Genomic DNA, 26,208 nt, shown 5'->3' with positions numbered 1-26,208 from the left:
TGGGTGACTTTTCAGTGTGTGTTCTGGTTTTTTTCTATAAAAACGCATGCGTTTTTAACGCAAACAAACGCGTTGAGATCGGACGCCATGTCGCGTTTGGAGAGCCCCTGATGTGCCTAAACAGTGGAAACTCCCCAATTCTAACTGAAACCCTAACCCCAACCCTAACCCCAGCCCTAACCCTAGCCCTAACCCCAACCCTAACCCTAGCCCTAACCCTAGTCCTAACCCTAGCGCTACTTTCACACTAGCGTTTTTTTGCATACGTCGCAATGCGTCGTTTTGGCGAAAAAACGCATCCTGCAAAGTCATCTGCAGGATGCGTTTTTTCCCCATAGACTAACATTAGCGACATATTGACACACGTCGCAAGCATCGTGCGATGGTTGCGTCGTGTTGTGGCGGACCGCCGGCAGCAAAAAACGTTACATGTAACTTTTTTGTGCCGACGGTCCACCATTTCCGACCGCGCATGCGCGGCTGGAACTCCGCCCCCACCTCCCCGCACCTCACAATGGGGCAGCGGATGCGTGGAAAAACAGCATCCGCTGCCCCCGTTGTGCGGCGCTTGCACAGTATGCGTCGGTATGTCGGGCCGACGCAGCGCGATGGCCCCGTACCGACGCTAGTGTGAAAGTAGCCTAACGGGAAAATGGAAATAAATATATTTTTTTAAATTGTATTATTTTTCCCTAACTAAGGGGGTGATGAAGTGGGATTTGATTTACTTTTATAGCGTTTTTTGGGCGGATTTTTATGGTTGGCAGCCATCACACACTAAAAGACGCTTTTTATTGCAAAAAATAGTTTTTGCATCACCACATTTTGAGAGCTATAATTTTTCCATATTTTGGTCCACAGAGTCATGTGAGATCTTATTTTTTGCGGGACAAATTGACGCTTTTATTGGTACCATTTTCGTGTACATGACATTTTTTTATCGCTTTTTATTCCGATTTTTGGGAGGCGGAATGAACAAAAATCAGCAATTCCTGAAATTCTTTTAGGGGGGGCGTTTATACCGTTCCACGTTTGGTAAAAAGGATAAAGCAGTTTTATTCTTCGGGTCAGTACGATTACAGCGATACCTCATTTATGTAATTTTTTTATGTTTTGGCGCTTTTACACAATAAAAACTATTTTATATAAAAAAATAATTGTTTTTGCATCGCTTTATTCTGAGAGCTATAACTTTTTTATTTTTCTGCTGATGATGCTGTGTGGTGGCTTTTTTTTTGCGGGACAAGATCACGTTTTCAGTGGTACCATGCTTATTTATATCCGTCTTTTTGATCGCGTGTTATTCCACTTTTTGTTTGGCGGTATGAGAATAAAGCGTTGTTTTTTGCCTCGTTTTTTTTTTTTTTTTTACGGTGTTCACTGAAGGGGTTAACTAGTGATATAATTTTATAGGTGGGGTCGTTACGGATGCGGCGATACTAAATATGTGTACTTTTATTGTGTGATTTTTTTTATTTAGATAAAGATATGTATTTATGGGAATTTTTTTTTTTTTCTTTATTTAGGATTTTTTTTTTTTTTTTTTTTACACATGTGGAAATTTTTTTTTTAAACTTTTTTACTTTGTCCCAGGAGGGGACATCACAGATCGGTGATCTGACAGTGTGCACAGCACTCTGTCAGATCACCGATCTGACAGGCACATTGTAGAGGCTTGCCGGTGCCTGCTATGAGGAATTCTCAGCAGACGCCGGCAAGCAGGGTCATCTCATGACCCGGAAGGAGTCCCGCGGCCATCTTGGATCCGGGGACTCCTTCCAGGTTACCGGAGCAGCGCGATCTCATCGCGTTGCTCCGGTGGGAGAGCGCAGGGAGCCCCCGTCCCTGCGTGATCCCACTCTATGCCGCTGTCACTATTGACAGCGGTATCAGAGCGGTTAAATGCCCGCGATCGGCGATAGCGCCGATCGTGGGCATTGCTGCGGGGTGTCAGCTGTCATATACAGCTGACACCCGCACCCGATCACCGCGGCGCTCAGCGCGAGACCGTGGTGATCGGGGCGCCGTACTAGTACTGCGGCTGTCAGTAATGCAGTGCCGGCAGCGCAGTACTAGTACGGCGCATGTCGGGAAGGGGTTAACAAAAGTAACAACCTTTGGGCACTTCATAGATTAGTACACAAATTGCCCTAGATAATAATGACAGTCAATGATGTTTGTTCCACTTTTTCTCCTTTCCTGCTGCTAATAGTCCTCCGGTGCCTTGCTGTTTTATGTATTTTTGGAACTGAAGAGAAATTTCTGCAGCAAGTGCATACATTTCTGCAAACCACCTTTACTAGAATTGGATAGTTGCCAAAATATCTGCAAAACAATTCTACATTACCTGGTTCATGGTACATTTATAACATTTATTTTAGAACAGTTGGTGAAAACCCATTAGTTTACTTACAATCCATTTTTTAACATTGTTCCCAATTTGTTAAGACTCGTATTTTATATCCCAGTCATAGGCTAGGTTCACCTTTGCGGTTGAGTCCGCAGCGCATTCAAACGCATGATAACGCAGTGTTTTTTATCCGCATCAGCTTACGCATGATGGAAAAAAACCCACTACGTTTGCATGCGATTTTGCATATGTTTGCATTTTTTATGCACATGCGTTTGATAGGAAAAAAATGTTCTAGGAGAATTTCCTTGACCCAAGCTACGCCAAATGGGCGTGTCTCATGGGATTTCAGTATATAGACCCTTGTACAGATGAAATCCGCAGATTTTGCTCCTGCGTCAAGATGGATCTTTGCATGGTGAGTTTCTATCGGAATCTGTATTTGGATGTCAACTTGTTTCTTTCCTTTGCGTCAGCGCTTTTTGCAGCACCCAATTGTTGAACTCCGACAGATCCCTGGAGCCTACCACTCCTTATTCAGTGAGCTCCGTGAAAACCTGAAGAAATATTTTGAGTACATGAGGATGTCTCAAGAGAGCTTCACAGATTTGCTGGTTCGTGTACAAGAAGCCATCAGCAGGTAGGAAACCCAGCTCCGTAGAGCGATTCCTGCTGAGGAACGTCTGCTGGTGACACTAAGGTACGTAATATTTAAACATTAATGCCTGTCATAATTATTATTGTTCTGCAATGTACTTAATATTTCTCCCTTCTTTTGTTTTGCAAAAAAACTGTCCTAAATATTATTTTTGTTTTAAAAGCCATGTCCTTTTTTTTCTCTCTGTTTTGCAAAACCCTGTCATAAATATTATTGCACTGAATTTTTTTTTCTTTCTCTGGTTGGCAGAGAACGTACATGGTGCGTTACCGGAGAGAGCCTATCATCGCACCATTTCCAGTTCCGGATTGGAATTTCCCCACAATCTGGGATTGTCACAGACACATGCCGGACTTTGTAGTATTTTCTCCGTGAGGAATTTATCCCCCTACCCACCACGGAGATATGACAGGAAACTGCAGAAAAATATGTTGACGTTTGTAATTTCCCAAACTGTTTGGGAGCAGTGGATGAAAAACATATCCGGATTACCAAACTGGCAGGAACTGGATCCAAATACTTTAATTATAAAAAATGTTTTTCCATAGTGCTGTCATGACGATTGCAGCTGCGGACTGTAGGTATGTCGCCGTGGACATTGGATCTTTTGGTAATAACTCCCAGACATTTAAAAACTTGGACATGGGCCAATAGTTGTATGGAAATCATTTTGATTTTCCCCTGCCACGACCTCTTCCCAAAACTGAAGGCCCGCCAATAAAAATTGAGACAGTTGATGAGGTGGTAAAGGCATGTGTGGTTCTGCACAACTATATAAGGGCTAAATAGTGACCCAACATTGAAGTTGATGAACCTGTTAGTAATCCATTGCAAGATTACCATCATCACCCTCTGAGGACAACAGTTGAAGTTGCCCAAATGAGGGATACATTTGCGGCATACTTTGTTTATGAGAATGGACGTGTGTCATGGCAAGAAGAAATAGTTTAGTAAAGTGTTCTTGTAATGTTATGTAATGTTATGAACCTGGAATGTTTAAATTTACCTTTCATGTATTCTGTAAATAAAACACCTTTAGTCAAGCACCTGTTCCTGTGCCCTCTACATGACAATCCTTTTTTTATAGTTTAATAAGGTGATCACCAGTTCACAACTACAGTCTTTATAAAATCCACTCTCTGTGCAATGTAGATTGCATGAGACAGCGGATTTTAACCAAATTGGGTTATGTCACCCATGCTTTATACTACACTCTTCTCTATGAGGTCAGTGCTATGGTAGGTGACCGTGGATTAGCAACATCATCTCTTCAGTCAGCATTTCTATAGTCCAATAGAGTAATGCAGACTGAAGAGATGATGGAACTAATCCACCTCATATCTTTACTCACCTACACGTGTGTGAGAAATAGTGCACTCAGGATGCAGAAAACCCAGCATCCTGAGTGCCCTAGTGCTGACACGTGGAGAGGTGAGCATTAGGGTTGAGCGAAACGGGTCGACCATTTTCAGAAGTCGCCGACTTTTGGCAAAGTCGGGTTTCATGAAACCCGACCCGACCCCTGTGTGGGGTCGGCCATGAGGTCGGCGATCTTCTGAATCTGGTATCGGGATTCCGATACCGAGTTCCGATATGTTTGCGATATCGGAAATCGGTATCAGAATCCACATTTAAGTGTAAAATAAAGAATTAAAATAAAAAATATTGATATGCTCACCTCTCCGACGCAGCCTGGACATCGCCGCTGGTAACCGGCATCTTCCGTTCCTAAAAATGGCGCTTGAAAGACCTTTCGAATGTTTCACAGCTTGTGATTGGTCGCGGCGGCCCACGTGACCGCTGAGCGAGCAATCACAAGCCGGTGACGTTATTCTCAGGTCCTGTTCTGGTTCTCAGGTACATGAGAATTACGTCACGGCTTGTGATTGGTCGCTGAGCGGTCACGTGGGCCGCCGCGACCAATCACAAAGCCGTGACGTCATCGGAAGGTCCTTCACGCATTCATTCTTAAGAAGGAAGGCTGCCGGAAAGAAGCCGAGGGTGAGTATATTCCTATTAGGTATATACTCACCCTCGTACGTGCCCTGCTTCTTTCCGGCAGCCTTCCTTCTTAAGAATGAACGCATGAAGGACCTTCCGATGACGTCACGGCTTTGTGATTGGTCGCGGCGGCCCACGTGACCGCTCAGCGACCAATCACAAGCCGTGACGTAATTCTCATGTACCTGAGAACCAGAACAGGACCTGAGAATAACGTCACCGGCTTGTGATTGGTCGCTCAGCGGTCACGTGGGCCGCCGCGACCAATCACAAGCCGTGAAGCATTTGAAAGGTCTTTCAAGCGCCATTTTTAGGAACGGAAGATGCCGGTTACTACCAGGGCGCGTCAGAGTGTGAGTATATCATTTTTTTTAATTTTAATTCTTTATTTTACACGTAAATATGGATCCCAGGGCCTGAAGAAGAGTTTCCTCTCCTTCAGACCCTGGGAACCATAGTATCCCATTGCACTGCATTGGGTTTCGCGTTTCGGCCGACCCCGACTTTTTTATAGGATCTATAGTAAATATAGAAAAACTGACTGAACAGCCATCTAGTCTGAGCTGGTGCATAACCAAAAAATCTTACATAGCAAATAGATAATGGCTGCACTCAAGTTTATTGTGCTAAAGCAAGGAAATGTGCAATACATGAAATGTGAACAGCATAATGGCTTGTGAAATTTATGAAAAAACACATGAGATTTTTAGCACAAAATTTGGCCAAACGTTGTGAGCCCATTCACCAAACGTCAAGGTAATCTCAGATCGAATGGGTAACTAACCTGTCTGCCTAATGTGAACACTTACCTATGGCTAATAAAATGGTAAAGCCTGTATTTATAGAGGAGGTTAGAACCAACTGTGTTTGGATGTAATTAAAATCACAGCATGGTGAAGGGCGGGGCGTTCAAGTCAGAAAAAGCAATACATAGTAAATATAGAAAAACTGACTGAACAGCCATCTAGTCTGAACTGGTGCATAACCAAAAAGTCTTACATAGCAAATAGATAATGGCTGCACTCAAGTTTATTGTGCTAAAGCAAGGAAATGTGCAATACATGAAATGTGAACAGCATAATGGCTTGTGAAATTTATGAAAAAACACATGAGATTTTTAGCACAAAATTTGGCCAAATGTTGTGAGCCCATTCACCAAACATCAAGGTAATCTCAGATCGAATGGGTAACTAACCTGTCTGCCTAATGTGAACACTTACCTATGGCTAATAAAATGGTAAAGCCTGTATTTATAGAGGAGGTTAGAACCAACTGTGTTTGGATGTAATTAAAATCACAGCATGGTGAAGGGCGGGGCGTTCAAGTCAGAAAAAGCAATACATAGTAAATATAGAAAAACTGACTGAACAGCCATCTAGTCTGAACTGGTGCATAACCAAAAAGTCTTACATAGCAAATAGATAATGGCTGCACTCAAGTTTATTGTGCTAAAGCAAGGAAATGTGCAATACATGAAATGTGAACAGCATAATGGCTTGTGAAATTTATGAAAAAACACATGAGATTTTTAGCACAAAATTTGGCCAAATGTTGTGAGCCCATTCACCAAACGTCAAGGTAATCTCAGATCGAATGGGTAACTAACCTGTCTGCCTAATGTGAACACTTACCTATGGCTAATAAAATGGTAAAGCCTGTATTTATAGAGGAGGTTAGAACCAACTGTGTTTGGATGTAATTAAAATCACAGCATGGTGAAGGGCGGGGCGTTCAAGTCAGAAAAAGCAATACATAGTAAATATAGAAAAACTGACTGAACAGCCATCTAGTCTGAACTGGTGCATAACCAAAAAGTCTTACATAGCAAATAGATAATGGCTGCACTCAAGTTTATTGTGCTAAAGCAAGGAAATGTGCAATACATGAAATGTGAACAGCATAATGGCTTGTGAAATTTATGAAAAAACACATTTTTTAGCCATAGGTAAGTGTTCACATTAGGCAGACAGGTTAGTTACCCATTCGATCTGAGATTACCTTGACGTTTGGTGAATGGGCTCACAACATTTGGCCAAATTTTGTGCTAAAAATCTCATGTGTTTTTTCATAAATTTCACAAGCCATTATGCTGTTCACATTTCATGTATTGCACATTTCCTTGCTTTAGCACAATAAACTTGAGTGCAGCCATTATCTATTTGCTATGTAAGACTTTTTGGTTATGCACCAGTTCAGACTAGATGGCTGTTCAGTCAGTTTTTCTATATTTACTATGTATTGCTTTTTCTGACTTGAACGCCCCGCCCTTCACCATGCTGTGATTTTAATTACATCCAAACACAGTTGGTTCTAACCTCCTCTATAAATACAGGCTTTACCATTTTATTAGCCATAGGTAAGTGTTCACATTAGGCAGACAGGTTAGTTACCCATTCGATCTGAGATTACCTTGACGTTTGGTGAATGGGCTCACAACATTTGGCCAAATTTTGTGCTAAAAATCTCGTGTTTTTTCATAAATTTCACAAGCCATTATGCTGTTCACATTTCATGTATTGCACATTTCCTTGCTTTAGCACAATAAACTTGAGTGCAGCCATTATCTATTTGCTATGTTTTTTATAGGATCGGCCGATATCACTCGACCCGACTTTTGAGAAAGTCGGGTTTCGTGAAACCCGACCCGATCCTATAAAAATAAAAGTCGCTCAACCCTAGTGAGCATTGCTGACTCCTGACTAGTGTTGAGCATTCCGATACCGCAAGTATCGGGTATCGGCCGATCCTTGCGGTATCGGAATTCCGATACCGAGATCCGATATTTTTGTGGTATCGGGTATCGGAATCGGAAGTCCCCACAGTGCTAAAATCACTATAATGTAAAGTGGGCGGTGCGTGGGCGGAGACTGCGTGTCTCTGTGCGGGCGGGGTCTGTGCGGGCCTGCCAGGGATCTCATTATTCTATGCGGCCGGCGCTGTATGCCCAGGCTTGATGCGGCGTGGGAGGGCTCTGCGGCGTGCTGGGGGGGTCTATGCGGCGTGCTGGGGGGGTCTATGTGGCGTGAGGGGCTCTCTGCGGCGTTCTGGGGCGTCTATGCGGCGTGCTGGGGGATCTATGCGGCGTGAGGGGCTCTCTGCGGCGTTCTGGGGCGTCTATGCGGCGTGCTGGGGGGTCTATGCGGCGTGCTGGGGGGTCTATGCGGCGTGCTGGAGGGTCTATGCGGCGTGCTGGGGGGTCTCAGCGGCGTGCGGGGGTCTATGCGGCGTGCGGGGGTCTCTGCGGCGTGCTGGGGGGTCTCTGCGGCGTGGGGGGGGTCTCTGCGGCGTGGGGGGGGGTCTCTGCGGCGTGGGGGGGGTCTCTGCGGCGTGGGGGGGGTCTCTGCGGCGTGCGGGGGTCTCAGTGCGGGCATCGTCCGATGGGACTACAAGTCCCATCGGGCTATGCCTGCTACACTGACAGTGATTGACACATTAGCCAATGATGGGACAGTAGTAGTCCCATCATCCGGCTAATGTGTTGAATGAAAAAAAAAAAATACTCCATACTTACATTCTACATACATACATACATATAGACATACAGTACATTCATACATTACATACATGACATACATTACATTAAACATAGATTACATACTCACCATTACTTGTCATTTTGATCCCCGAAGCCAGTGTCATCTATAAAAAATGTGAAAAAAACAAACAACCAATATACTCCCTGTCCGCAGAAATCCACGAGTGTCCCACGACGATCTCCCGTGGAGAGCAGCAGCATCAAATAATGCGACCGCTCTCTAGGGGCTCAGAAACACAATGACGGGAGGAAGGTATCCTTCCGCCACTGTATTCCTCCGCCGCTGTAAAAAAAAAGTCCCTAGTCTCACTTTATGGCATTGCTGTATGAGACATTTTCCCATGCAGCAATTGCCATAAAGTGACACTTTGAACTCAGGTAACCTCAGTGATGCACTGCAGGAGCCATTGTCTCCTGTCAGTGTGTCACTGAGGGTCCTATAGAGCAGTGACGTCACCCGATGTCACTGTTCTATAGGGGAGATCGTCGTGGGACACTCGTTATTAATTGGACTACGGCGGACAGGTAGTATGCGGTTTATTATTTTACGTTTTTTGCAGGCGCTGAAGTATGGTAAGTATGGTGAAATGAAGAATATTAAAATACTTTTTCCTAATGTGTGTGTGTTTTATTAACCCTTTTCTTACTATTGGATTAATAACGGATAGGCGTCTTATTGACGCCTCTCCGTTATTAACCCGGCTTAATGTCACCTTACGATAGCAAGGTGACATTAACCCCTTATTACCCCATATCCCACCGCTACACGGGAGTGGGAAGAGAGGGGCTAAGTGCCGGAATTGGCGCATCTTACGGATGCGCCATTTTCGGGGCGGCTGCGGACTGGTATTTGTAGCCGGGGGGGGGCCAATATCCATGGCCCCTCTCTAGGCTATGAATATCAGCCCGCAGCTGTCTGCGTAGCCTTTCTGGCTATAAAATATAGGGGGACCCCACGTCATTTTTTGGGGGGGTCCCCCTATTTTAATAGCCAGTAAAGGCTACGCAGACAGCTGCGAGCTGATATTCATAGCAGGCTACAAATATTGGCCCCCGGCCGTCGGCTTTCCCCCTCTGGCGCAGAAAATTGCGCGGGAGCCCACGAAGTTTTTTTCCATTTTTTTTTTTTTTAAATTCAACGCTCATAAAGGCCTCTTTCACCCTTGCGTCAGTACGGGTCCGTCGCTATGCGTCGAGCCGACGTACCGACGCACGTTGTGAAATTTGTACACGACGTGGGCAGCGGATGCAGTTTTTCAACGCATCCACTGCCCATTCTGAAGTGCGGGGAGGAGGGGGCAGAGTTTCTGCTGCGCATGCGCAGTAGAAAATGGCAGACGCGACGGACAAAAAAGTTCACTTGAACGTTTTTTCGTGCCGACGGTCCGCCAAAACTCGACGGATCCGTTGCAGAACGGACGCGACGTGTGGCCATTCGTCGCGATCCGTCGCTAATACAAGTCTATGGGGAAAAAATGCATCCTGCGAGCACATTTGCAGGATCCGTTTTTTTCCGCCAGATCCGTTTTTTCAGTCGGATCCGTTGTTTTCCGCCAGATCGTTTTTTTTCCACCGGATCCGTTTTTTTCCGCTAGATCCGTTTTTTTTCCGCCGGATCCGTTTTTTCCTGCCGGATCCATTTTTTTCCACCAGATCCGTTTTTTCTCATAGAGTTGTAATAGAGCCGGATTGCGCCTGATGGCCACACATTTCATCCGTTTTTTGCAGGATTCGTAAAAAAAAACTTTCCGCCGGACGGAAAACTCATAGGAACGTTTTTTGTCCGTTATGTTTCATGCATGTTTCCATTCAAATCATGCACATTTTCCGTTTATTTATTTTCCAAAAACCTCATCAAAACCTGCATCAAAACTAAACTGCATGAAAAACCGCACCAAAAACCTGCATCAAAAACAGCATCAAAAACCGCACCAAAAACCTGCAGCAAAAAAAGCACCAAAAACTGCATCAAAAACTGAACCAAAAACTACATCAAAAACCGCACCAAAAACATGCAGCAAAAAAGCACCAAAAACTGCATCAAAAACCGCATCAAAATCTGCACCAAAAACCGCACCAAAAACCTGCAGCAAAAAGCACCAAAAACTGCATCAAAAACCGCATCAAAAACTGCACCAAAAACTGCATCAAAAACCGCACCAAAAACCTGCATCAAAAAAAGCACCAAAAACTGCATCAAAAACTGAACCAAAAACTACATCAAAAACCGCACCAAAAACATGCGGTTTTTGATGCAGTTTTTGGTGCTTTTTTGCTGCAATGTTTTTGGTGCGGTTTTTGATGTAGTTTTTGGTTCAGTTTTTGATGCAGTTTTTGGTGCTTTTTTTGCTGCAGGTTTTTGGTGCGGTTTTTGATGCAGTTTTCGGTGCAGTTTTTGATGCGTTTTTTGATGCAGTTTTTGGTGCTTTTTGCTGCGGTTTTTGCTGCAGTTTTTGGTGCAGTTTTTGATGCGGTTTTTGATGCAGTTTTTGGTGCTTTTTTGCTGCACCAAAAACCTGCAGCAAAAAACACCAAAAACGGCATCAAATACTGCACCAAAAACTGCATCAAAAACCTGCAGCAAAAAAGCACCAAAAACTGCATCAAAAACGGCATCATAAACCTGCAGCAAAAAAGCACCAAAAACTGCATCAAAAACCGCATCAAAAAGCTACATCAAAAACAGCACCAAAAACTGCATCAAAAACCGCATCAAAAACTGCACCAAAAACCTGCAGCAAAAAAGCACCAAAAACTGCATCAAAAACGGCATCAAAAACCTGCAGCAAAAAAAGCACCAAAAACTGCATCAAAAACCTCAACAAAAAGCTACATAAAAAACAGCACCAAAAACTGCATCAAAAACCGCACCAAAAACCTGCAGCAAAAAAGCACCAAAAACTGCATAAAAAACTGAACCAAAAACTACATCAAAAACCGCACCAAAAACATGCAGCAAAAAAGCACCAAAAACTGCATCAAAAAACGCATCAAAAACTGCACCAAAAACTGCATCAAAAAACGCATCAAAAACTGCACCAAAAACTGCATCAAAAACCGCACCAAAAACCTGCAGCAAAAAAGCACCAAAAACTGCATCAAAAACTGAACCAAAAACTACATCAAAAACCGCACCAAAAACATGCAGCAAAAAAGCACCAAAAACTGCATCAAAAAACGCATCAAAAACTGCACCAAAAACTGCATCAAAAACCGCACCAAAAACCTGCAGCAAAAAGCACCAAAAACTGCATCAAAAACCGCATCAAAAATTGCACCAAATACTGCATCAAAAACCGCACCAAAAACCTGCAGCAAAAAAGCACCAAAAACTGCATCAAAAACAGCACCAAAAACCTGCAGCAAAAAAAGCAGCAAAAACTGCATCAAAAACCGCATCAAAAAGCTACATCAAAAACAGCACCAAAACCTGCATCAAAAACTGCACCAAAAACTGCATCAAAACCTGCATAAAAAACTGGTGCAGTTTTGATGCGGTTTTTGATGCAGTTTTTGCTGCAGGTTTTTGGTGCGGTTTTTGATGCAGTTTTTGGTGCAGTATTTGATGCAGTTTTTGGTGCTTTTTTTGCTCCAGCTTTTTGATGCGGTTTTTGATGCAGTTTTTGGTGCAGTTTTTGATGCGGTTTTTGATGCAGTTTTTGGTGCTTTTTTGCTGCAGGTTTTTGGTGCGGTTTTTGATGCAGTTTTTGGTGCTGTTTTTGATGTAGCTTTTTGATGCGGTTTTTGATGCAGTTTTTGGTGCTTTTTTTGCTGCAGTTTTTTGGTGCTGTTTTTGATGCAGTTTTTGGTGCAGTTTTTGGTGCTGTTTTTGATGTAGCTTTTTGATGCGGTTTTTGATGCAGTTTTTGGTGCTTTTTTTGCTGCAGTTTTTTGCTGCAGTTTTTTGGTGCGGTTTTTGATGCAGTTTTTGATGCAGTTTTTGGTGCTTTTTTGCTGCAGGTTTTTGGTGCGGTTTTTGATGCAGTTTTTGGTGCGGTTTTTGATGCAGTTTTTGGTGCGGTTTTTGATGCAGGTTTTTGGTGCGGTTTTTGATGCTGTTTTTGATGCAGGTTTTTGGTGCGGTTTTTCATGCAGTTTTGATGCAGGTTTTGATGAGGTTTTTGGAAAATAAATAAACGGAAAATGTGCATGATTTGAATGGAAACATGCATGAAAAATAACAGACAAAAAACGTTCCTATGAGTTTTCCGTCCGGCGGAAACAGTTTTTTTTAACGAATCCTGCAAAAAACGGATGAAATGTGTGGCCATCAGGCGCAATCTGGCGCTATTACTACTCTATGAGAAAAAACGGATCTAGCGGAAAAAAATGGATCCTTCAGGAAAAAACGGATCTGGCGGAAAAAAAACGGATCTGGTGGAAAAAAACGGATCCGGTGGAAAAAAACAGATCTGGCAGAAAAAAACGGATCCAATGTAAAAAAAACGGATCTGGCGGAAAAAAACGGATCCGGTGGAAAAAAACCGATCTGGCGGAAAACAACGGATCCGACTGAAAAAACGGATCTGGCGGAAGAAAAAACGGATCCTGCAAATGTGCTCGCAGGATGCATTTTTTTTCCCCATAGACTTGTATTAGCGACGGATCGCGACGAATGGCCACACGTCGCGTCCGTTCTGCAACGGATCCGTCGAGTTTTGGCGGACCGTCGGCACGAAAAAACGTTCAAGTGAACTTTTTTGTCCGTCGCGTCTGCCATTTTCTACTGCGCATGCGCAGCAGAAACTCTGCCCCCTCCTCTCCGCACTTCAGAATGGGCAGTGGATGCGTTGAAAAACTGCATCCGCTGCCCACGTCGTGTACAAATTTCACAACGTGCGTCGGTACGTCGGCTCGACGCATAGCGACGGACCCGTACTGACGCAAGGGTGAAAGAGGCCTTTATGAGCGTTGAATTTAAAAAAAAAAAAAATGGAAAAAAACGGCGTGGGCTCCCGCGCAATTTTCTGCGCCAGAGGGGGAAAGCCGACGGCCGGGGGCCAATATTTGTAGCCTGCTATGAATATCAGCTCGCAGCTGTCTGCGTAACCTTTACTGGCTATTAAAATAGGGGGACCCCCCCAAAAAATGACGTGGGGTCCCCCTATATTTTATAGCCAGAAAGGCTACGCAGACAGCTGCGGGCTGATATTCATAGCCTAGAGAGGGGCCATGGATATTGGCCCCCCCCCCGGCTACAAATACCAGTCCGCAGCCGCCCCGAAAATGGCGCATCCGTAAGATGCGCCAATTCCGGCACTTAGCCCCTCTCTTCCCACTCCCATGTAGCGGTGGGATATGGGGTAATAAGGGGTTAATGTCACCTTGCTATCGTAAGGTGACATTAAGCCGGGTTAATAACGGAGAGGCGTCAATAAGACGCCTATCCGTTATTAATCCAATAGTAAGAAAAGGGTTAATAAAACACGCACACATTAGGAAAAAGTATTTTAATATTCTTCATTTCACCATACTTACCATACTTCAGCGCCTGCAAAAAACGTAAAATAATAAACCGCATACTACCTGTCCGCCGTAGTCCATTTAATAACGAGTGTCCCACGATGATCTCCCCTATAGAACAGTGACATCGGGTGACGTCACTGCTCTATAGGACCCTCAGTGACACACTGACAGGAGACAATGGCTCCTGCAGTGCATCACTGAGGTTACCTGAGTTCAAAGTGTCACTTTATGGCAATTGCTGCATGGGAAAATGTCTCATACAGCAATGCCATAAAGTGAGACTAGGGACTTTTTTTTTTACAGCGGCGGAGGAATACAGTGGCGGAAGGATACCTTCCTCCCGTCATTGTGTTTCTGAGCCCCTAGAGAGCGGTCGCATTATTTGATGCTGCTGCTCTCCACGGGAGATCGTCGTGGGACACTCGTGGATTTCTGCGGACAGGGAGTATATTGGTTGTTTGTTTTTTTCACATTTTTTATAGATGACACTGGCTTCGGGGATCAAAATGACAAGTAATGGTGAGTATGTAATCTATGTTTAATGTAATGTATGTCATGTATGTAATGTATGAATGTACTGTATGTCTATATGTATGTATGTATGTATGTAGAATGTATGTATGGAGTATTTTTTTTTTTTTTCATTCAACACATTAGCCGGATGATGGGACTACTACTGTCCCATCATTGGCTAATGTGTCAATCACTGTCAGTGTAGCAGGCATAGCCTGATGGGACTTGTAGTCCCATCGGACGATGCCCGCACTGAGACCCCCGCACGCCGCAGAGACCCCCCACACGCCGCAGAGACCCCCCCCCACGCCGCAGAGACCCCCCAGCATGCCGCTGAGACCCCCGCACGCCGCATAGACCACCCAGCACGCCGCTGAGACCCCCGCACGCCGCAGAGACCCCCCAGCACGCCGCTGAGACCCCCGCACGCCGCAGAGACCCCCCAGCACGCCGCAGAGACCCCCCAGCACGCCGCAGAGACCCCCGCACGCCGCTGAGACCCCCGCACGCCGCATAGACCCCCCAGCACGCCGCATAGACGCCCCAGAACGCCGCAGAGAGCCCCTCACGCCGCATAGATCCCCCAGCACGCCGCATAGACGCCCCAGAACGCCGCAGAGAGCCCCTCACGCCGCATAGACCCCCCAGCACGCCGCTTAGACCCCCTCACGCCGCATAGACCCCCCCAGCACGCCGCAGAGCCCTCCCACGCCGCATCAAGCCTGGGCATACAGCGCCGGCCGCATAGAATAATGAGATCCCTGGCAGGCCCGCACAGACCCCGCCCGCACAGAGACACGCAGTCTCCGCCCACGCACCGCCCACACTCTCCCCCCCCTCCAGAACCCCATATAGAAGGACAGAAAGGGCTGATTTACCGTCCGATACTTGTGTCCCATTCACTTGTATTGGTATCGGGTATCGGTATCGGATTAGATCCGATACTTTGCCGGTATCGGCCGATACTTTCCGATACCGATACTTTCAAGTATCGGACGGTATCGCTCAACCCTACTCCTGACCCTTTGTGCTGTATTAATTTTTTTTTGGAGGATTTTCTGTCCTCTTGTGTTTTTGCCACCTCTTAGCTCCATGACAGACAATTGAAGCAAAACTGCAGTGTAAAGCAAATATGAAGAGGTACAGCAGATTGTGTGTCATGGAACTATGAGGTGGCAAAAACACTGTGTGTAGACGGCGACATGTGTGTTGCTGGCGACAAAAGAGACAGAACAATCAGTGATTGGGGAAAAACAGCACAAATTTATTTAACCACACAAACAAAAAATAATAATTTTTACAAGACAAAGTGGGGGAAATGTTATGGACCTGGGGGGTGTGGAGCTGGGAGGATTGGCTAGGTGTAGACAATGAAGGGTTCCAGGGGAAGGGCTTACTAAGCTTGTGGGGTCTGGGAGGTCAAGGATGGAAGTAGACATATTAGGAGTGAAAGCAGGGGATAGGAGAGACACATTGGAAGGGAGAGACAAACTGGACAACACAGACACATTGAGAGGTGAGGGTGGAGGTAGTACGACAGTTCTTGTTGCCTGTTTTTTCTTTTTCAGTTTGCCATGAGTATGGTCATGGCTTCTTCATCTCCTTGGGAGGGTGTAAGTGGTGGGACCCGGAACTGGCATGGTGGTGGATCAGGACAGCCATGCAGTTTGCTGAACCTCTATGGTGGTGGATCGAGATGGCCGTGCAGTTTGCTGAACCTCCATGGTGGTGGATCGGGATGGCCGTGCAGTTTGCTGAAGCTCCATGGTGGTGGATCGGGATGGCCGTGCAGTTTGCTGAACCTCCATGGTGGTGGATCGCGATGGCCGTGCATTTTGCTGAACCTCCTTGATGGTGGCAGTGGACGGACGTGCAGTTTGCTTATCCGCCATGGTGGTGGCGGTGAATGGACCTGCAGCTTGCTGTCCTGCCATGGTGGTGGCGGTGAATGGCTGTGCAGGTGCAGAACTTGGCATGGTCGTGGAGTGTCTTTCAGCAGCTCCGGGCATGGTGGTGGCAGTGTAGTGGTATGCGGCAGGACGGGCATGGTGGTGGCTGTACAGTGGTATGCAGCAGAACTCTGTATTGAGGTAAAGTGTGTAATTGGTGGCACAGGTGGAAATACCACCTGTGGCTGGTGTAAGTACCGAGTTTGCCGCATAGCCTGAACATAAGCAGCATTGCTGTTGGGCAGCACGGTGGCGTTGGGCAGCACAGTGGCCCAGTGTTTAGCACTGTAGCCTTGCAGCGCTGGAGTCCTGGGTTCAAACCCCACCAAGGACAACATCTGCAAAGAGTTTGTATGTTCTCTCCGTGTTTGCATGGGTTTCCTCTGGGTACTCCAGTTTTCTCCCACATTCCAAAGACATACTGATAGGGAATTTAGATTGAGAGCCCTATCGGGGACAGCGATGATAATGTGTGCAAAACTGTAAAGCGCTGCGGAATATGTTAGCGCTATATAAAAATAAAAGATTATTATTATTATTGCAGGCCTGCATCACGTTGAGCTGGAGTTCAGGCGAAAGGTGTTCCGACATGCCCTGCTGTATATTTAAAAAAAAAATGGTGTGCCCATCTCTGGAGGTCGGCTTCCAGACGGTCAAGGCGTTGGTTGACATTCTGGAAAAGTGTGTTAATATGGGTCAGACCACTTTACAGTCTATCTCCCAGTGCCTTCAGGCCATTCTGCAAGACTGAGCTCAAGTGAATAAACTCAGGCATGAGTGACCTGTCCGAGGTCTTCTGCCGCTAGTGGGAAGACCCCCCCAAAAAAGAGGCAGAGGACAGGGACAGGGGAACACCTGGAGGACCAGCTGCTGTTCTCCAGCCTGTGATGCCAGCCCACTTGCTGCCTCACTGGTGAATGGTTGGGACTGGTCCGTGGCTGTTTGATGAGGGACTGCTCCAGAGGATGATCCAACTTCAAGGGTGCTGCTCCAGGTTCTGTGAAAAGAAAAGTAAAACATTACTACCAAAAAATAACAATTGTAAAAATGCCAACTCCTGTGGAATACAAAAATTCAGATAAGGGAATACAACACAACAGAATAAAACACAAAAATACTTACGTTCTCTGAGCAAGGACAGGCCTCAGGAAAGCCAGCAACCGGTGGTACTTATATTTCCCGATCCTTGCTGCAGCACCACTGTGAACTTGGATCTCCTGTCTCAGGTCCTTGTTGAAGCGATCCTTCATCGAACGCCAACGGGTTCTTGACTTTGGTCACTGTGAAGGGAGAAAAACAAATTTGTTAAACAATGCACTTGAGTCCAGGATCACACAACTGTGTGTGATGCGAGAAACTCACAGGAGTTTATCGCATCACACAGTTGTGTGATACTGGTCTTCAGGTTCACTGCCGCATCAGACTGCATTGCAGTACTCACAAAATTCCTTTCTGATTCGTGGCACGGTGTTGTTCGAGTCATCCATCAGTACTTGGGCCTCCTCATTCCACAGCCGCCGAATCACCACAGTGTCTGAGTGCTGCTGCTCCAATGTGTCCCAAAACGCAACTCGCTCCTGCACCAATGTGATGAGGAGGTCGTTATCAATGGCTTCTTCTTCCCATTGTGGAACCTAGAAATAAAAGAAAGACATTAATGTTGTAAAGAAAAAACACTTAAAACTAAAACAGTCAAAAAGAACAAAAAACAGTCAAGACTGCCAAAAACAGTCAAGAATAAATTGAAACAGCCAAGAATACTTACATGCCGTCTTGCCACCGGAACTTGGGCCTGAGTCTGCTGCTCCTGCTCATCTGCACTGGAATGGTTATGTAAAGAAAAATAAATATTTTGCCACATGTGTAATAGTGAGAGTGAATACTTACCAATCAGTAGCAAATGTACTCACTTCTTCAGTCTCCTGTCCACTCTGTGAGGTCTGCTCTGCACTGGAGGAAATGATGAGGAATGCTGCAAGAGAGACAGAAATGAATACAGACTGCAGGGAGAAAAACAGACAGGCAGACATATAGCTTGTATGATCACATTTTGATAGTCAGAGTCTTCTAAAAAAGTCTTCCAATGCTTCCAAAAAAGATGCTGCAATGCTTGTAGATTCTTGAGTACTGGACTTCCACTGCCCACACCTTCTTTATAAGATTTGTTTGGGGGGTGGCTTAAAACCAGTTCCTAGACATATTTACTCATAAAACGCATGCATATGCCAATGCAATCATACGCATGTCCTTGAATTCCTATGTGTTCACATAGACTGTCATGCGTTGTTTTGACGCACTCCTTCCGCAAGTATCCGAATGCATATGGCGGCGGAAATTTGCCGCCTCAAAAATTGCAACACGGTGTGTTAGCCATGCCCCGCCGCACACCAGGAAAAGACGCATGGGTAAGCAAACGCAGGCAAATGCATGAACCTGAATCCACAGTGTAAAAGATAGGAAATCAAGACGCATGCGGATGTATGCGTCAGAAATGCTGCGGACACAACCGCAAATGTGAAACCTGCCTTTAAGAAACGAGCACTGGACTAAGATGTACCTCTCAATGATTTAGGCCCATCTGTCAACTGTTGTGTGTCACCACTACAAAAGTGTGAAAACTATACATCGTATACATTTCTGTTGTCATTTGGGCCAACCTTTTAGCATAAATTATGATAAATTGGTAGGGTGCACTTGGACACACCCCATCCTGCCTGCAGTCCACTAACTTTTAAAAAAAATTGGCAAAACTGTGTAATGCTGGTGAAAAAATGCCAGGCCATAATATAATATTTTTGTAAAACTATGAGTTGTGCAAACATTTTGAAACATTTCAAGTAGTATTATATTCTTTATTCTATCAATATCTGATTATTGAAACCTAAGTCTGCGAGATATAGTTGAACCGATCTAATAAAATTTGAACTTGACAAATTGTGCAGATTTTCCTGCGAAAAGTTTGATTTGAAGTAAAGTTATTCTTTGCTAATTGAATGTCCATTTTTATGCTTTGGGGTCTTCCTAGACTCCAGACCAAAAAAAAAGTAAGATTTGAAATATATACAGTATACATATATATACTAGATGGAGGCCTGATGCTATCGCATTGGGAGGGCGGTAATGTCACTATGAGGGCAGGCATGCGGCGCTGTTGTTGCCTAATGGCATCCTGTGATAATCTAATGACTTTTGCATCAGGGGACTCATGTGCTTGAAGCCTAAGCTTATATGCATTGTTTTTGCCCCAGCGATGCTGTTGCTCTTCAAGAGTCTCATTTGCCCTTTGCTGTCTTTGATGTTGTGCCTTTGCTGCTTTCCTTTCATTGTAATTGGTGTACTTTTTATGAGGAGCTTTGTTGGCATTGATATTTGCTTTTTAAAGGACTTTTCCCATGAAAAAAAGTTCATTTTAAAAATTGTCTGTGTCTGACCATGTACAGCACATAGCACAGCTCCTGGGCAGGGGAGGAAGCAAAGGTGAGGTAAAATATTTTTTAAAAACAGTCAGTGAAATATTTTACCTCACAAAATGAATCCACTGTGATCCCCTGCTGTAATGTCAGTATTGTCTATTGCTTCCTCCCCTGCCCATGAGATGTGGTATGCTCCGTACACGGTCAGACACAGTCAATATTTAAAATGAACTTTCATTCGTGGGAATACCCCTTTAACGTCACCGGCTTCCTCTGCCTATAGACACATCGCACATCTGCCGCCGGGATCCGCTGAATGATTCACTGCACCTGTGCGTAATTCGTGCAGGCACAGTAAATCAGACCCCCGCCACCTATGTGCAAACTGCAACGGTCACATTAAAACTGCACATGCACTCCTCCTGTACAAAGATGGCAGCAGTCAGTAAATCATTCGGCTGATCCCGGCGGTGGCGTGTTTGTGACTGTGTTCTGCTGGTGGTACCACACAAAAGGCTGTGTGAGTGTGTGGTGCATACGGCATATAGAGGGTGTGGGTGTGTGTGTGGAGCGACGGTGTTCCGCTGGTGGTACCGCACAATAGGTTGGTACCAGCAGCAGTTTCCACATTGAGAAACCCATCACTTGGGTGTCCCAATATAGCGGTCGGTGGACTTCCTCCGCTTGGAATTCTGGGATACGGTGACATCTGGACAGAACAGGAAATGAAAACATTACAAGGCAAATATATATATATACATATATATATATATATATATATATATATATATATATATATATATATATATATATATTCTTAACTTTTTCCCGCTATCTACAGCCTAGCAAAGTGACGGTCAGCTGGCTAGTCTTTTACTGAATCCATCCAAAATGATTTTACAAAAATCTGTCTCAATAATGCTAATTCCTCATAAACTATATTTGAATCGAATTTAATTCCACTCAAATTTATTTGCACACTTGTACTGTCTGACATGTTTTTTATTACTATAATTGATAAATCGGGCCCATAGGTATAGTCAACATTTACTGTATTATTCTTCCTATATTTCAGCCTTACTATTTGCTAGAGGAGCCATTGCTGGAGAAAAAACATTTGTTACAAGTGGGAAAGAGCTAGATTATGAGGAGTCAAAAGCACTATGTCTGAAAGCTGGAGGCCTGGTAGCTACTCCAAAAAATGCTGAAGAGAATAAAGCTGTTTCAGAAATTGTACAATATTACAACCTATCTGCGTATCTGGGAATTACTGACATTCAAACAGAAGGCACTTTTCGGTACTCAGATGGAAAATCAATTACTTATACCAATTGGAAAGCTGGAGAACCCAATCAACGTGGAGAAGAAGACTGTGCTGAAATGTGGGTAAATGGAGAATGGAATGACGGCAAATGTAATCAAAAGAGACTAAATATATGTGAATTTTAATAGCAACATGAATGTTGGAATAATAGATCATGAGAAATGATTACTATTGCTTAATGTGGTAAACTTTTTAGGTGCCTAATAAATCAAATGTAACTACAAATGAAAACTCGACACCTTGACAATATGTGTGAAAGTCATATAATCCATCCAAGTAACAGAATGCATTTTAAGAGTGGGAAATATCATATGTCTCCATCACACACAGTGTACATGATCAGAAACAGGGTAAAGGCTGCAATACGGTGGACAATGGAGAAACAACTAAACTCTGCTGTACTCTGGCAATTAATTTGCCAATATAGTAAAGCACAGGACTCAAGTAGGAACTCTCACTGCTTTGAACAAATGTTACTTGCTGCCCCTTGGAGCCCACAGCTCCTGAACTTGAACTTGACCCTGCACTTTACTAACCATTCACTAGCAAGAAGTGCCTCCCTTTAATTAACACTGGTTATTATTATTATTATTATTATTATACATTTTTATAGCGCCATTTATTCCATGGCGCTTTACATGTGAACGCGGCAAATTTAGACAAGTACAGTAAACATGAGTAAAACAAGGCACACACAAGTACAGGAAGAGAGAAGACCCTGCTCACGAGGGCTCACAGTCTACAGGGGATGGGTGAGGATACAGTAGGAGAGGGTAGAGCTGGTCATGTGGCGGTTCAGTAGACTGAGGATCACTGCAGGTTGTAGGCTTGTCGGAAGAGGTGGGTCTTCAGGTTCCTTTGGAAGGTTTCCATGGTAGGTGAGAGCCTGATGTGTTGGGGTAGAAAGTTCCAGAATATAGGGGAAGCACGGGAGAAGTCTTGGATGCGGTTGTGGGAGGAAGAGATGAGAGAGTAGAGAAGGAGATCATGAGAGGATCGAAGGTTGCGTGTAGGTAGGTATTGGGAGACCATGTCACAGATGTATGGAGGAGACAGGTTGTGAATGGCTTTGTATAGAGTGTAGGGGTCATACTCGCTCAGGTCCAGCGGGTGGCAATCAGGAGGCACGTTTCTTTAAAAGTTCACTGGGTTTATTCAACAACTTCAAAAACAGAAAACAAATAGACTTTAGCTCAGGAAAAAGAAAATACCAATGTCCAGTTCTTCAGGCTCAGTCCTGGAGCCTCAACACACATTGGAGGCTTTCATCTCCCCACATACAGGTCCTGTATTAAGCATTAGGCTAAATTATATAGTTCTAACCACACCCAGGAACCCATCACATGATTAGTCACGTGGTAGTGACATCACCGCAGGTCCTCAAACACATATAGAGATATATAAACAAGGAGAAACAAGAGCAATCGGGTACAATTCATAAATATATTTTTTATTAGAAGTCCAAAAATAGACCAAATAACCACATATCACCACAAGAAATCATCAAAATGAGAAATATACAGGGGAAAGACAGCAAAGAAAAATAATAAAGGGGCCACAAATTGCACCTGCCTGACTATGGAAACATATTAATCATTTAAGGTGCTTGTGCAGTAATATGTCACCATAATAATAGGATAAGGTCTCCATTCTCATAAGAGATTCACACTCGATGGATCTCAGACAGATTTTTACAGAACCCACTACATATCCCAGGTACTTGGCTTCTTCTTTACCCAAGGCACACTTCTTTGGGTTTATTGTAAACCCCTCTTCCCTTAGAGCATCAAGCACTACTTGGACCTTTTCCAGATGACTCGGTTCCCACTAGTTCTATCATTAACTATGTCCTATCCTGTAGACTGAGCCACTTACTATATAAACAGTACTTATTTTATCCCTAGTCTAATCCTATGTTTATCCTGCACTATGCACTGCTCCGATTATATATTAACACTTTGCATACTTATATGCTGCACTATAACAAATTGTATCAGTGGCACATCAATATTCACATTGCATGTAAAACTGCATGGCACTGTACACACAGCTAGATTGTTGTCTTCAGGGATAGGAACGCAGCAGATTAGTCCATCATTATTACAGGGATATAATGCTGGAATGTGGGAAGTCGTACTGTATTTGATTGTGTTGCAAATTCTGCACATCATTTGTGACTTGGTTAGATGAAACAGACCATAAAATTAAAATGCTACTCTAATTTGAAGAGACGTCACCTGTGAGTCATTGGATGTATTTGTACTATAATCATGTATGTGGTGTGCAACACGGGGATCTAATACTACATGGCGACTGTATAGTGATAATATCAGGCTTGCTCTTTTTATAGTGATTTTTATTTAGATAACAGCATTGTCATCTGTCGAGATGCCCACTGTACCAACTGGAATTAGGGTGCTCCAGTCAGATGTGTCTCAGCCTTCCTTTGTTGGATCACTAGCTACACCTCTGAAGAAAGACAACTCAGGTAACGTGAAAGCTGCTAAGTGACTGTACAACATTAATATGACAGTCAAGTTTCAGATAGAGCAATTTTTTTAATTGAAACAATGGATACTCATTGGATGGATAATCAAGCCACATGAATATCCCTAACTGGCTACAAATTATTTTATCAAGAATATTTGTATTTTTGGTTTCCACTGTCAGAATCACACATTTGTATATTTTTTGTACCTTCAGCTAACTAGCCTGAAGTAGTCAGCAGAAGAAACACATTCCATTGTTTTGCAATTGTTTTGCAATTGTTTAGCTGACTTTAGTTATGTGCTATGTAAATCCACATCCCTGGCAGAGTTAGGCTATGTGCACACGATGTGATTTTCATGTGTTTTTGCGGGTTTTTTTACATGCGGAAATTTTCCAAAAATGCAATGGAAAACTAAAGCTCAGCTGCGAGGGATTTCTTTTGATAAGGTTGGTAACCCCATTTTTGTATATATACATCAGCTAACCGCGGTCACAGACACCTGCTCCTGACGAAGCCACTTTGGTGGCGACACGCGTTGGGCTACATGCCCCCTGGAAACTTTGGGTGATGGTCACTATGGTCATGTTCGTTTAGCAAGGCTTTCCCCTTGCAACTGGTAGTGTGGGCCTTATTTGTACTATATGAGATTATATGGCACTTGCCTGGGCTACATGTTTTTCATGGGCGCCTTCAAATAGGCATTCATAGGCTCACCTATTTGATGTATTTTACATTTAATACTGTAACCTGACCATGATGTATGATTGTTTTAGGTGCATTCCTTTGTGCTAAAGGAGCTAGATATAGTGTGGCTAAATATAAGTTTTGGTCACTTGCAGTGGGTGGTCCACGTATGTAATCACCTTTGGAGTACAATTCATCTCCCCCTTATGGGTGGTTTATTTGTCTATTGTTACATCTTTGAAGCATATTACTCTCTCCCCCTTGGTGATTTTATATACAGAGTGTTTTATTTATAGACATCTTTTTCTGCTGTATATTGTTCAAAATGCTCATCAGCAGCTATTGTCTAGATATGCATTATTTGTAAACATCTATTTTTTGCCACTCATGCTGCGAGTTGTGCCATGTTTGTACATTCACATGTGACTATTCCATGGTGGTGTCCTCTTAGCCATGTTATTGATTTATCCATCTAGGACAAATATATTACTGTTATCACTACATGCACCATTATAGATTGTCTGTGTATTTGTTCATTTGCTCATCTATCTTGATCCATCACACATGTCCAGGGGGGGAGGTTCCTCATGTGGAACCCATGGTTCATTTGGGTCTTGGTTTTAATTGTTTTTAATAGAGTGTTGTTTTTGTTTTCCTAGTTGATTAATAAAATTTATATTATTATATTTAAGTGGTGGTCCCCTTCATATAGCTTGACGCTTTTCCCTTTGCATGTGTGGAAAACTAAAGCAAGGTAATGCAATGACAATCCTGAAGTGTTGTGCACATGATCCGTAAATTTTCATCCGTAGTTGTGCCTGTGTCTGTGTGTGGGCAGAGAATATGTGCGTGTGTGTGTGTGTCTGTGTGTATGTGTGTACCCATGTGACGTGTGTACCCAGGCATAGTCTGAAGGGACTACTACTCCCATCCAGCTACGTATTTTGTCACATATAACACAGACAACATGAGCCGATGATGGGAGAATAGTCTCATTATCCAGCGCCTGTGTTCAATTGTAAAAAAAAAATCAAAGCATTTACATATTCACATACAAAATATATACTGTTGTGAATTCCGCTCTTGGGCTCCCTCCGGTGGTTGTAAGTAGCACTTTTGTGAATTCTGCTCTTGGGCTCCCTCCTGTGGTCTTGAGTGGTATAGCTGCTTCTTGGATTTAGCATCAGCAGCTGCTTCCACTGATCGTCTTTCTGGCTCGGCTATTTTAGTCTGGCCTTATCCCTCAATCAATGCCAGTTGTCAATTGTTCCTGCTTGGAGCCACTGCTCTTTTGGATTTCCCTGACACTCTGTCCAGTTCAGCAAAGATAAGTCCTTGCTTGTCCTTTTGCAGTCCACTTGTTGTGGACTTTATTGTTCTGCACATTCTATGTTTTGCTCATTTGTCCAGCTTATCAGTATGGATCTATTCAGCTAAGCTGGAAGCTCTGGGCTGCAGATTTTGCCCTCCACACCTTTAGTCAGGTGTGGAGATTTTTGCATATCTCTGCGGTGGACTTTTTCTAGTTTTTATTACTGACCGCACAGTGTTCTTTCCTGTACTATCTATCTAGCTAGAAGTGGCCTCCTTTGCTAAATCTTGTTTCATACTACGCATGTCATTTCCTTCTCCTCTCACAGTCATTATTTGTGGGGGGCTGTCCTATCCTTTGGGGATTTTCTCTGAGGCAAGATAGCTTTCCTCTTTCTACCTTTAGGGGTAGCTAGTTCTCCGGCTGTGACAAGGTGTCCAGGGAGTGACAGGAACATCCCACGGCTACTGCTAGTGTTGTGTTAAGATCAGGAACTGCGGTCTGTATAGTTA

General features: G+C 44.0%; 1 protein-coding gene across 1 annotated transcript in view; it reads left to right on the top strand.

Moving 5' to 3' along the window:
- The window catches only part of LOC143770104 (mannose-binding protein A-like), a 202,554-nt gene extending 177,512 nt beyond the window's left edge, over positions 1-25,042 (top strand). Inside the window, exon 7 of the mRNA XM_077259368.1 lies at positions 20,961-25,042. Within this exon, the coding sequence (XP_077115483.1) occupies positions 20,961-21,334 (374 nt within the window). The 3' untranslated portion in view covers positions 21,335-25,042. The remainder of the gene's footprint in view (positions 1-20,960) is intronic.
- The last annotated feature ends 1,166 nt before the right edge of the window (positions 25,043-26,208 follow it).

This window comes from Ranitomeya variabilis, chromosome 4 (genome assembly GCF_051348905.1).
Source record: "Ranitomeya variabilis isolate aRanVar5 chromosome 4, aRanVar5.hap1, whole genome shotgun sequence".
Classification (NCBI taxonomy): domain Eukaryota; kingdom Metazoa; phylum Chordata; class Amphibia; order Anura; family Dendrobatidae; genus Ranitomeya; species Ranitomeya variabilis.
The sequence above is the reverse complement of the archived record's forward strand: the minus strand, read 5'-3'. Positions and strand labels throughout refer to the sequence as shown.